General features: G+C 38.6%; 1 protein-coding gene across 1 annotated transcript in view; it reads right to left on the bottom strand.

The window, feature by feature from the left end:
- LOC127444817 (uncharacterized) overlaps positions 1–13,743 on the bottom strand; it is an 82,903-nt gene that overhangs the window by 48,988 nt on the left and 20,172 nt on the right. The window contains exon 8 of the mRNA XM_051704357.1: positions 342–515. Within this exon, the coding sequence (XP_051560317.1) occupies positions 342–515 (174 nt within the window). The remainder of the gene's footprint in view (positions 1–341; positions 516–13,743) is intronic.

The raw sequence follows: 13,743 nt of genomic DNA, 5'->3' as shown, positions 1-13,743 counted from the left end.
AACTCCTTTAACTGTTCAGTTTGTATATTGTGTACTGTGTATGGTGTAACAAGGAAACTGTGTCAACCTCTGTTTATTGTTATTCAGTATAGTGTTATTTTGTTATTCTGTATATTGCTAATTGTCATTCTGTATATTGTTATTCTGTACACTGACATATTGTTATTCTGTACATTGTTATTCTGTTGAGTGTACTGATACTTATTGTATTTGCGCATATGGCTGCAATGTCTGGACCACGCACATAAGCTCTTCACATCTCATTTCACTTGTGTAATGGCGTAGTAACAATAAAAGTGAGTTGAATTCATTTACCATTTTATAGTTCTATTCCAACATACCTCAATATCTCCAGTGTACAGTTTGTATTTTTCAGTGCATCAGAGAGCAGCTTCACTCCTGAATCCTGCAGGTCATTGTTACTGAGGTCCAACTCTCTCAGGACTGAATTTGATGACTGTAGAGCTGAAGCCACAATTTCATAGTGCTGACCGGTGAGATTACAGTTAGCAAGACTGAAAGAGAGCAAAATACCTATTTTAGTGTGGTTTGTGCACAGAATCTCATACTACCATCTTGAAACCATACAAACAGTTTCACTTTAAAATGTGATTAACCTAAAGTTAATTACTCAAATTGAGCCATTCAAGTTTGCCATGCAGAAACTACAAAGGCATTCATCAACAATGAGGGTTGAAGCAATCCATTCATTTTCTTGATGCATTGATTAGAAATCCTGCCAATTCAAGTGCATAAATCTTAAAATATGACTTTAAAATCATCATCCCCTCTAATGTACATGTACAGAACACAACTCTCAGAGTATATATCAACAACAGAGTGCAACAGTCTGGTTCTGGAGGTAAAAATCCCATTCATCTTAAATAATAACTTCTAAACCTTTATAGACAGACTATATATATTTATAGAGCTCTGAGGTTTATAATCGAAGGTATATACTTCTGTTGAATCCATCAGTCCACGTCATTTCAACTTCTTTGTTTAAAAGTCCTTTTTTTAGTAGAATTCCAGGTGAAGAACTATACTACCAACGATCCTGAGGAAAAATGCTCCACAAGACAATCACTTCCAACAAATCTGCCAAACAAGCTCTGTAGCCACCACCTACATGAAGGATTCTGAGTAACACAAAACAGTTGGTCTCCCTTACACTCCTAAACTACTTACAGTTGTGCTTAAATGTTTGCATACCCTGGCAGAAATTGTGAAATTTTGGCATTGATTTTTAAAATATGACTGTGGCAGGGCGGAGGGCTGGGCCGGGTCGTGATTCCACACACCCGGACCATACTTGGGCTGATTAGCCTGAGAGGGATAAGGCCCTGATCAAAAGTTTACATACCCTTGAATGTTTGGCCTTGTTACAGACACACAAGGTGACACACACAGGTTTAAATGGCAATTAAAGGTTAATTTCTCACACCTGTGGCTTTTAAAATTGCAATTAGTGTCTGTGTATAAATAGTCAATGAGTTTGTTAGCTCTCATGTGGATGCACTGAGCAGGCTAGATACTGAGCCATGGGGAGCAGAAAAGAACTGTCAAAAGACCTGCGTAACAAGGTAATGGAACTTTATATAGACAGAATAGGATATAAAAAGATATCCAAAGCCTTGAAAATGCCAGTCAGTACTGTTCAATCACTTATTAAGAAGTGGAAAATTCGGGGATCTCTTGATACCAAGCCAAGGTCAGGTAGACCGAGAAAGATTTCAGCCACAACTGCCAGAAGAATTGTTCGTGATACAAAGAAAAACCCACAGGTAACCTCAGGAGAAATACAGGCTGCTCTGGAAAAAGACGGTGTGGTTGTTTCAAGGAGCACAATATGATGATACTTGAACAAAAATGAGCTGCATGGTTGAGTTGCCAGAAAGAAGCCTTTACTGCACCAATGCCACAAAAAAGCCAGTTTACAATATGCCCGACAACACCTTGACATGCCTCACAGCTAATGGCACACAGTAATTTGGAGTGACGAGACCAAAAAAGAGCTTTATGGTCACAACCATAAGCGCTATGTTTGGAGAGGGGTCAACAAGACCTATAGTGAAAAGAATACCATCCCCACTGTGAAGCATGGTGGTGGCTCACTGATGTTTTGGGGGTGTGTGAGCTCTAAAGGCACGGGAAAGCTTGTGTAAATTGATGGCAAGATGAATGCAGCATGTTATCAGAAAGTACTGGCAGACAATTTGCATTCTTCTGCACAAAAGCTGCGCATGGGACGCTCTTGGACTTTCCAGCATGACAATGACCCTGAGCACAAGGCCAAGTTGACCCTCCAGTTGTTACAGCAGAAAAAGGTGAAGGTCCCGGAGCGGCCATCACAGTCTCCTGACCTTAATATCATTGAGCCACTCTGGGGAGATTTCAAACGTGTGGTTCATGCAAGACGACCAAAGACTTTGCATGACCTGGAGGCATTTTTCCAAGACAAATGGGCAACTATACCACCTGCAAGAATTTGGAGGCCTCATAGACAACTATTACAAAAGACTGCATGCTGTCGTTGATGCTAAAGGGGGCAATACACATTATTAAGAACTAAGGGTATGCAGACTTTTGAACAGGGGTCATTTCATTTTTTTCTTTGTTGCCATGTTTTGTTTTATGTTTGTGCCATTCTGTTATAACCTACAGTTGAATATGAATCCCATAAGAAATAAAAGAAATGTGTTTTGCCTGCTCACTCACTTTAAAAATGGTACATATATTACCAATTCTCCAAGGGTATGCAAACTTTTGAGCACAATTGTAATTGTAAATATCTGAACATTTGGGATGTTTCTGTACTTTTCAGTATTCAGCTCACGGGCCACATGAAATGAGGTGGCGGGCCTTGAGTTTGAGATCTGTGCCATACTTTACTTTAGCTGCACAATTGTACAGGGTCTTTGTTGCGGTATGGTGTGCTTCATAATGTGCCACACATTCTCAGTTGGAGACAGGTCAGGACTGTGGGCAGGCCAATCTAGCACCCACACTCTCTGCTTACAGTCATGCACTGGAAATCTAGGCAGTATGTGGTTTGAAGTTGCCCTGCTTGAAAATGCAGGGAATTTCCTTGGAAAAGACGGTGCTGGATGGCAGTATATGTTGCTCCAAAATTTGTACATATCTGTCTGCATTCATAGTGTTCTCACAGATGTGCGAGTTACCCATGCCATTGGCACTGACACACCCCTGGCCCATACAAACACTGGCTTTTGGACCTGATGCTGATAACAGCTTGGATGGTCCTTTTCCTCTTTGGCCTGGATAACACAATGACTTCGTTTTTCAAAAACTTTTTGAAATGTGGACTCTTCAGACCAAAAAACACAGTTCCACTGTTCTACTTTCCATCTGAGACCGAGCCCAGAGAAGTCGGCAGCGCTTCTGGATAGTGTTGATGTAGGGCTTCTGCTTTGCATAGTAAAGTCTTAACTTGCATCTGTGGATGCAGCGGTGAATGGTGTTGACTAACAAAAATTTACTAAAGTAATCCCAAGCCCATGTTCATGATATCCATTACAGATGAATGATGTTTTTTAAGACAGTGATGTCTGAGGGATCAGAGATCACGTGCATTCAGAAGTGGTTTTTGTCTTGCCCTTTATGTGCCGAGATTTTACCAGGTTCCTTGAATCTTTTAACTATATTGTGTACTGTAGAGGGTGAAATGCCCAAAATCCTTCTAATTTGTCTTTGGGGAGCATTGTTCTCAAAGTGCTGGATTATTTGCTGAAGCAGCTGTTGGCAAATTGACAAGTCTTGAATGATCTTTGCTCCTGAAGTACTAGGATGTTTTGGAGGCTCCCTATATACTATGACATGATTGCCTCACCTGTTTAACATATCCAGTTTCACATCACCTTGTTATTTCAACGTATAAAATTGTTATTAGTCTTAAATTGCCCCTGTATCAACTTTTTTGGAGCGTGTTGCAATCATCTGATTTGAAATTACTACACATTTTCAAACAACAATGAACTTCACAAGGAAAAACATCATATAATGTGTAGTTGTAGTGCTTTCAATATAGCAAAGGGTGAATATAATTTACAAATCACTCCTTTTTGTTTTTATTAGCATTTTTCATACTGTTCCAACTTTTTCGGAATTGGGGTTGTACGTATGCTGTACTACATTGCAGAATTCCTGCTTCAATTCATAATTGCTTTGCTTTAACAAGACTTTCTAAGCTATCGTTTCATACTCTTAGCTTGGAAATTTCTTTGGTATAATTGAGATGTATAATCTGTGTGGCCTAGTGGTTAGAGCTTTGGACTATGGCTCGAAAGGGAATAAGTTCAAGTCTGATAATGAATGCTTTTAAAAAATGTACTTCTGGTGAACTTTAAGTCTTCACGTTTTGCTTATTCCAATGCAGGGTTGCCAAATTCCTGCTTCAATTAAAAACTTTATCTCAGCAACAATTTTGTACTCTTAATTTTGAATGCAAATACAATGCTGTCTCTGGCAACTGCGGTTGTGCTAATTCTCAGCCTGGTATGTCCCATTGGTGACTGTCAGGGTTGAGCCTCTGTAGTACAGTGGACTATTAATTGGTCTGTAGGTTCAAATGCATTCTCGGGTGACTTGAAATATTGTGTTTTTTTCTTTATGTCATTTGATCTCTATGTGTTCTTTGGGTAGTGCTTAGTGTTGTGCAGAGGGTGCCATGTGGGTACTTTGCCCCGCAATGGCTGTTTGCAGCTATATTTAGGGGCCAAGCACCAAAGGTGCGTAGCCACCTATTGTGTTTGTTAGTGTTTTTTTATTAGGGGCCAAGCAATGAAAGTGCATAGGCACCTATTGTAATCATTAGTGTTCTTTTTATTAGGGGCCAAACACTGAAAGTGCACAGGCACCTATTGTAATCGTTAGTGTTCTTTTTATTAGGGGCCAAACACTGAAAGTGCACAGGCACCTATTGTAATCGTTAGTGTTCTTCTTATTATTATTATTATTCCGCCATTGAGTCTATGGCAACTCATAGAACTGTATGCGGGAAAGTTGTGAAATTTGGCACACAGATAGAGGACAGCTTGAACATTAACTGGAGCAAATTTGGAGACTCTAACTCAAACCCTCTAGCGCCACCAACTGCCCAAAGTTTCACACCTTTATGCTAATAATTTTTTAACCGTAAGTGCGACAAAATTCTTTTTTCCTCTGATTCCTTGGCTCAAGATGAATCGACTGCACCCTATGTCGTCATTTTCCATCTTGAAAATGTTTCCGCTATTTTGAATTTTTTGAAAAACCTACTTTTTCAAACCCCTCCCAAATTTGCATGAAAATTTAATCAGATCATCTTCAGACCAGGCTGACAAAAAGTTATGGAATTCAAATTGATTAGTCAAAGGATTCACGAATAAGACAGGAACAAATTCGACGTAGAGCATGCCAAATTGGACATGAGGCCATATCTCCACAACGCTTTAGTGTATTCACACCAAACCTGGTGTGTGTTATGACAACCATGACCTGAGGGTACCTGCACAGTTTCAGAACGTGGATACCAATTATGCCATGATCGAACTTGTCCACCATTTTGAAATCCTTTAAAAACCTAATTTTTTTTTTACCAAAATCGAATCAGACCACCTTCAGACCATAGCGACAAAATTGTATGGATTTCGTGTTGATAGACAAAACCGTTTTCGCTTAACATGACAATGAATTTGATGGCACGGTGCCAGAATGGTTTTCAGGCTCTATCTCGGCAACGATTTGGCATATTGATATGAAACTTTAAATGTGTCATCAAGACTGCACCTTGACCAGACCATATCAATTTGGTGACAGTGCCACCTGTTGTTCAAAAGTAATAAGCTTTTATGTCCCAATGCAATTGATAGTATTCATGGTTTTACAAACTTTTTGCCTAAAATCATGACCAGATTGTGCTTGGCCCCTTAATTGCTGCTTGCAGCTATATTTATTATTATTATTCTGTATATGGTTCCTATGGCTGCCCACAGAACCGTTCATGGGAAATGTATGCAATTTTGTACACAGGTAGAGGGGAGTCTGAAGTGCTACCATAGCCAATTTGGAGTATTTATCTCAAACCCTCTAGCACCACCAACAGTTCAAATTCCACATACGTTTATGCTAATAACTTTTGAATCTTAAGTCCTAGAGACAAAATTCTTTCCCTTGATTCCTGAGCTCATGCCAAGTCAAAAGCATACCATGGTTTCAATTTCCACCCGACTAGATTTTCCGCCATTTTGAATTTTCAGAAAATCCTACATTTTCGAACTTGTCCTAGGCTGTAAATCCGATTTGCACGAAAATGTATATGCATCATCTGGAGACACTCAGGACAAAAATTTATTAAAATAATTTTGATAGATCAAACCACTTTTGAATGGCGCTTCAACAAATTCAATGAAGAACGAGCAACATTTTATTTGAGGCTGTATCTCCACAACGCTTTGACAAATTGTGACAAAATTTGGTATTTGTCATAGCCATCATGGCCTGAGGTGACCTACAGCGTTCCGGCACAGTGCCCCCAACAGGTCAGGAGATATAAAAAAGTGTTATTTTTGCTTATAACTTCTGCACGGTTTGTCCTAAAATCACGAAACTGGACTCTTTAGATTCTGTGGGGCCATGTTGAATGATACCAATTTAGCCTATGTCGGCCATTTTGGGCTTCGGCCATTTTGAATTTTGTTGTAAAATGCTGTATTTTACAAATGCATTGGTGTTTTATTACGAATCTCGGTATGTGTCATCGGCACGATGCCCTGAAGGTGCTCAACAAGTTTCAGGACAGCGCTAAATTGTGGTACAAAAAACTAATGAAACATATAAAAATGCTAAGAACTTTTGATAATTTTAGCCTACTGGTATGACACTGGTCTTGATAGATTCCTTGGGTAAAGCCAAGTTTAACGATACCACATTTGTTATGGTCGGTCAAACTTCCTGTCGGCCATTATTAATTTACTTGAAAACCTACTTTTTTAACTCCTCCCACAGCAATAATTGAATTTTCACAAAATTTTGCTCAAATCATCTTCAGACCATGATAATCAAGTTTTTGTGAGCATGCAGTCTAATCTGAATATAAAACATGTTATTTAAAAAAAAAAAAAAAAATAATAATTCCAAAAAAATAACTTTCTTGTTGTCATTTTCATTCATTCCACTAAATTTACTCAAATTAAAAAATTACTCCATAGCATCGCCTCTATAGCAACACCATAATTCACTCTTACTCACAAACATGTTGATTCAGTCTGATAAATCATTCAACTAAATGAATGGAATCACTCAGGTCTGTGTTAACCAAAAGCATTGTTAGCTCAAGTTACTTTTAAAGACCATTGGTACCTATGGTACCTACGATCAACTTACACTAACAATGCTTTTGGGAAACACAGCCCAGAACAGTTAATAAACGAAAATCTGTGTCACTGCATTGCATTTCTTTAATCTCAGTCATCTCTAACTTCAAAATAACAAATGTTCGGTATACTATCCCCTTAACTGGCACTCCCCTTTTTTAGCATTTACCAGAAAATTACATTTTCAATTAACTAATAAATGCGTCGGACTAGAGACCTAAGTTTGGTTAAGTAAAATAAGTTATAAAATGGCAAATTTCTTAGAATTATTGTAGACAAAGTACCAAATGTGGCCACAAGATGACATTAAAGCTCCATTGTTCCAAGAGTGACATCCTCAGATTTAAATGCCTGGGTCTACAGACCTATTTATGGACTCAAGGGAAATCAGTTGTTCATTTTTAAAAAAGTTATAGAAGTATAAGTTTATTGAAATTAAAATGTTATGCACTTCAACTTTTATTTTATTAAAGTGGCCACAGGATTAAAACAGGACTCCATTGGAGTGAAAAGTAATTTCAGAATTTTTTTGAAAAACTAATTTCAGAAACACCACTCAACCCACATGAGGACACACTATTTTACATTATATAAAATTAATTACGGAATATAATTATTATATTTATAATGCATGGTTACAGTGTACGTATTGTTAGCAGTGGAAGCCAGTAATTATTCACATTTCTAACAAATATATATTTTTCTGCCATAAATTATATAATACATTTGAAGTCATAAGTTTACATACACCTTAGCCAAATACATTCAAATTCAGTTTTTCACAATTCCTGACATTTAATCATAGAAAACATTCCCTGTCTTAGGTCAGTTAGGATCACTATTTTAAGAATGTGAAATGTCAGAATAATAGTAGAGATAATTATTTCTTTCCGATTTTATTTCTTTCATCACATTCCCAGTGGGTCAGAAGTTTGCATACACTTTGTTAGTATTTGGTAGGATTGCCTTTAAATTGTTTAACTTGGGTCCAACATTTTGGGTAGCCTTCCACAATCTTCTCACATTATGTTGCTGGAATTTTGTCCCATTCCTCCAGACAGAACTAGTGTAACTGAGTCAGGTTTGTTGGCCTCCTTGATCGCAAATGCTTTTTCAGTTCTCCCCACAAATTTTCTATCGGATTGAGGTCAGGGCTTTGTGATGGCCACTCCAATACCTTGACTTTGTTGTCCTTAAGCCATTTTGCCACAACTTTGGAGGTATGCTTGGGGTCACTGTCCATTTGGAAGACCCATTTGTGACCAAGCTTTAACTTACTGGCTAATGTCTTGAGATTCAATATATCCACATAATTTTCCTTCCTCATGATGCCATCTATTATGTGAAGTGCACCACTCCCTCCTGCAGCAAAGCATCCCACAGCCTGATGCTGCCACCCTCATGCTTCATGGTTGGGATCGTGTTCTTCGGCTTGCAAGCCTCACCCTTTTTCCCACAAACACAACAATGGTAATTAAGACCAAACAGTTCAATATTTGTTTCATTACACCAGAGGACATTTCTCCAAAAAGAAAGATCTTTGTCCCCATGTGCACTTGCAAACTGCAGTCTGGCTTTTTATGGCGGTTTGGAGCAGTGGCTTCTTCCTTGCTGAGCAGCCTTTCAGGTTATGTCGATATAGGACTCATTTTACTGTGGATATAGATACTTGTCTTGATACTTTTGGTGTTTATACTTGCGTACTATTGTTTGTACAGATGAACGTGGTATCTTCAGGCATTTGGAAATTGCTCCCAAGGATGAACCAGACTTGTGGAGGTCTTGGCTGATTTCTTTAGATTTTCCCATAATGTCAAGCAAAAAGGCACTGAGTTTGAAGGTAGGCCTTAAAATACATCCACAGGTATATCTCCAATTGATTCAAATTAGCCAATTAGCCTATCAGACGCTAAATGGCTAATTGCCTAAAGACTTGACATCATTTTCTGGAATTTTCCAAACTGCTTAAAGGCACAGTTAACTTAGTGTATGTAAACTTCTGACCCACTGTCTGTAAATAATTGTTGGAAAAATTACTTGTGTCATGCAGAAAGTAAATGTCCTAAACGACTTGCCAAAACTATAGTTTACTAATATGAAATCTGTGGAGTGGTTAAAAAAATTAGTTTTAATGACTTCAGCCTAAGTGTATGTAAACTTCTGACTTCAACTGTAAAAAAACGATAAACAAGCATATATGGGACGATGCCAGTTAACGGGCTAAAATAGCTCTTCATTATACTTACTGTCTGATTGTTCATGTGAAAACTAAAGAAGAAAACATTTGCAACATTCTGTAAGGAATTTAATTTTAATTTATTGTATTTAAATGTTTTATCAATTTTATTCTGCAATGAAAAAAGAGTTCACATCTATCTGAGTATGTATTTTGATAAAATAATTGAAATACGATAAGATGTATCATGCTGCATCAAGGCTTATTTCGTAATCAAATCATAATGATGTTTCTAAAAATGCTAATAAATTTTGATAATTTTAGTCTATTGATAGACTCTTTGGCTGATGCCAAGAACAATGTATATTACATTACAAGTGATTCTATTCATTGCTTTTCAAGCGGTTTGCCAAAAATCCTCACTAATGTTTGCCATTCCTGTTCTTGGCCTCAATAATTACTGCTTGCAGCTATATTATCTATTATTATTATTCCTGCCCAATGGGAGCCTATGGCAGCCCATAGAACCATACATAGGAAAATTATGAAATTTGGTACATTCATAGGGGAGGGCATGAGTAGCAACCACAAAACATTTGGGGTCTCTAGGACATACTCTATAGTGCCACCATCATGTCAAAAATTCACTTTTGTGCGTATCTTTTGAACAGTATATCCTAGAAACAAAATTCATTTTAGTCCATTAGTATGGCCGCCATCTTGAATTAAGTCATATATGAAAGTTTGTCTGATTTGCCCAAACAATGCCTCAAAACAATCTCCAGACTAAGCAGCACAGAATGAATCATACAGAATTTAGATTTTTGCCCCTGTTGAAAAGTTATGTTAACAAAAATGTAACTAGGTCAATGTAAAAATGGATGCGAGGGTGTATTTCTGCAATGGTTTGTCTTATTGACATGAAACTTGGTATGCTTCATTAGGACCATGATCTGAGGATACATGCACAGTTTGGAGACAGTGCCACCTATGGGTCAAACAATTTGAAAATTGCTCTTTTTGGCCATAACATTTGAACCGTATGAGGTTGGTGTCTTTGGATTTTATGGGTCATTAGGGTTTCAACGATACCAATTTCTCCCATATCAACCATACTATCTCTCCACCATATTGAAATTAATCAAAAATAATATATCTTTTAAATACAAAGAAAATTGGTATGCATCATAAACATCATGCCCTGATGATACTTGAGCAGTTTGGAGACAGTGCCACCTACAGTTCAAAAGATAATCTACACTTGCGTGCTGACACTAACATTAGGAAGTCTCTTTGCCACTTATTGGCATATCAGCTGTGTGGCTCAGTGTTTTAAAGCACTGGTTTGTTGTTCTAAGGGTCATGGGATATATTTCCACATAGATCAGTGTTAAAGTTGATGTTATATTGTACTGGAGGTCTTTGTATTGTGTTTAATAGTTGCAGGGCTTATAGCAGATCATTTCTGCTTGCAGATATTATTTTTGTTGTTCTTCTTGTTATTGCTTTACTGATATGAATGTTTTGTTAAAAAACATTTGCATATCTTTTGATTGCATTGTTGAATTTAAAAAACAATTGTTATGCATCATCAACATTATGTCCTGAGGATGCCTTAACTGTTTGTAGACAGTGCCACCTAGTGTTAAAAATTAACCCAGTCTTGCGTGTTGACTCTGTCACCTCTTAAGTAAGTCATCTGGATTAATATCTGTTGTACTGGAGTTCTTTGTATTGTGATTACTGAACAGTTGCTGGTCTTTTCCCCAATCAAATTTTTATTTTGATCTTTGACTAAAAGTCATGTGAACATGACATTTGTAATGGTGAATACTGTGCTTGGCTGTTAAAAAAAAAAAAAAAAAAATACGTTTTTAGATGTGTAGTTCCTTTTGGTGTCTTTTAGCCCAGCAGCTTAGTGGAGCAGTGGTTAAAGCCATAAAATGTCAAACGGAGAGTTCCCAGTTCGATTCTGTCCAAAGGCAAGATGTGAGTTGGTGTTACTTTGGTGTGCATGTTATAAGTATTCTATGTGTTGTGCAGTGGTTTCCATGCTGGTGCTTGACCCTGTAATTGATGCTTGCAGCTATATTTAATGCCTGATGTTGTTGTCCTATGTAGCTCTGGGGTGGTTATGGCTCCACCTTTATGCTCTCCAGAGGAAATTGGACTGTATACATTTCTGACATTACTGCTTTATTTTCTGTTACAACATGATTTTCTGTGGAAAAGGGGAAGGAGAGCCGGCATCCTCATCAGACTGAGACGCAGCGTTAGCCGGCCCCCACTCCCCAGCATTTTACTGGCAAATGTTCAGTCACTGGACAACAAATTTTGCAAGCTAAGTGTGAGAATCTCTTTCCAACGAGAGGCGTGGGACTGCTGCATTATCTGCCTCACAGAGACCTGGATGTCAGCGGAGGTTCCAGACTCAGCTATCATGCCCACGGGGTTCTCTGTGCACCGTGCGGACAGAACTAAAGACCTTTCAGGGAAAAGCAGAGGAGGTGGTGTTTGTTTCATGATCAACAATACTTGGTGTAACCAAAGATTGTGCACTCTATCAAGTCCTTTTGCTCCCCTGATCTGGAATACCTCACGCTACTGTGTTGACCATTCTGGCTACTGAGGAAATTCACGTCTGTTATTACAGCTGTGTACATTTTCCCACAAGCCAACACAGACCAGGCACTCAAGGAACTGTATGGGAACATAAGCTGGCAGGAAACCCCACACCCTGAGGCCGCATTTATTGTTGCAGGGGATTTCAACAAATCCAACTTAAGGACAATAACACTAAGATAATTTAATCATGTTATGTGCAACATGCGAGGAAACGGGTTTTGGACCACAAATCCCTCCCCTACCCAACATTCGGCAAATTGGACCACTCTTCCATTCTGCTTCTGCCCGCTTACAGGCAGAAACTGAAACAGGAAGCACCCACCCTCAGAACGATCCAGTGCTGGTCAGACCAATCAGATTCTATGCTACAGGACCATTTTGATCACTCTCTCTATACCCATGACTGCATGACCACACACAGCTCCAACGTCATCGTTTTCAGACTGGACAAAGACCACAGCCCCATCACTATCAATGGAGCACTGGTGGAGAGGGTCAGCAGCTTCAAATTCCTCAGAATTCACATCTCTGATGACTTCACATGGTCTGTCCACACAGAGGCCATAGTGAAGTAGGCACCAGCGGCTCTTCTTCTTGAGACGACTGAGGAAGTTTGGGATGAGTCTCAACATCCTCAGATCATTCTACATGTGCACTGTGGAGAACATTCTGACTGGCTGCATCACCGTCTGGTACGGGAACAGTACAGTTCTCAACCACAAAGTGCTGCAGAGGGTAGTATGAACATCCCAGCACATCACTGGAGGTGAGCTTCTCTCCCTCCAGGACATGTATTCCAGGCGATGTGTAAGGAAAGCATGGAGGATCATCAGAGACTCCAGCCACCCAAGCCACAGACTGCTCTCACTGCTACCATCTGGCAAACAGTAATGCAGCATCAGAGTCAGCGCCAGCAGGCTGTGGGACATCTTTTTCCCTCAGGCCATCAGACTGCTGAACTGCTAACAACACTATACCCTAGGACAGGGATGGGCAACTTTGAAGGGCACGAGGGCTAAAATTTTTTCTTCATTCTACCAAGGGGCCGGATTACAAATCTGCACTCTAACAATGTTCACCCCTTTACTCAATTTCCTCATTATTGTGGGTAATCTATGCACAACTAATGCAATGTTCTTTTAAAGATTTTGTTACCTATATTAACATTTTTATTTAACAATATTTATAAAAACTAATATAATTATTTTGTAACTTGCATTTTTACTAAAACATGCCATTCACATGTACAAATTCATGTTCAATTGAAAAGCAATATACTTCAGACTCACATTTTCAATAAAAGTTCTCATTTGCACTGTCTACATTTGCAACAGACAAACACACAAATGTACAGACAACATTTTCAACCCCACCTCATAAAACAGCTTATAGGTATTAGTTAAAATCTAAATATTGTCATCAATAACAATACTGGATACAAGAACATAACATTTCAGTGCATTAATACAAAACATTTCAGCACCACAACATACACGCACGGACCGAACAGTCCTATGCGTCTGAGAACATTCTCTCTATTTGCAAGACTTTTCAACAACCAGTCAGGCA

The sequence above is a fragment of the Myxocyprinus asiaticus genome, chromosome 8, assembly GCF_019703515.2.
Source record: "Myxocyprinus asiaticus isolate MX2 ecotype Aquarium Trade chromosome 8, UBuf_Myxa_2, whole genome shotgun sequence".
Taxonomy (NCBI): domain Eukaryota; kingdom Metazoa; phylum Chordata; class Actinopteri; order Cypriniformes; family Catostomidae; genus Myxocyprinus; species Myxocyprinus asiaticus.
Note: the sequence above shows the minus strand (reverse complement) of the source record. Positions and strands in the feature narration are given on the sequence as shown.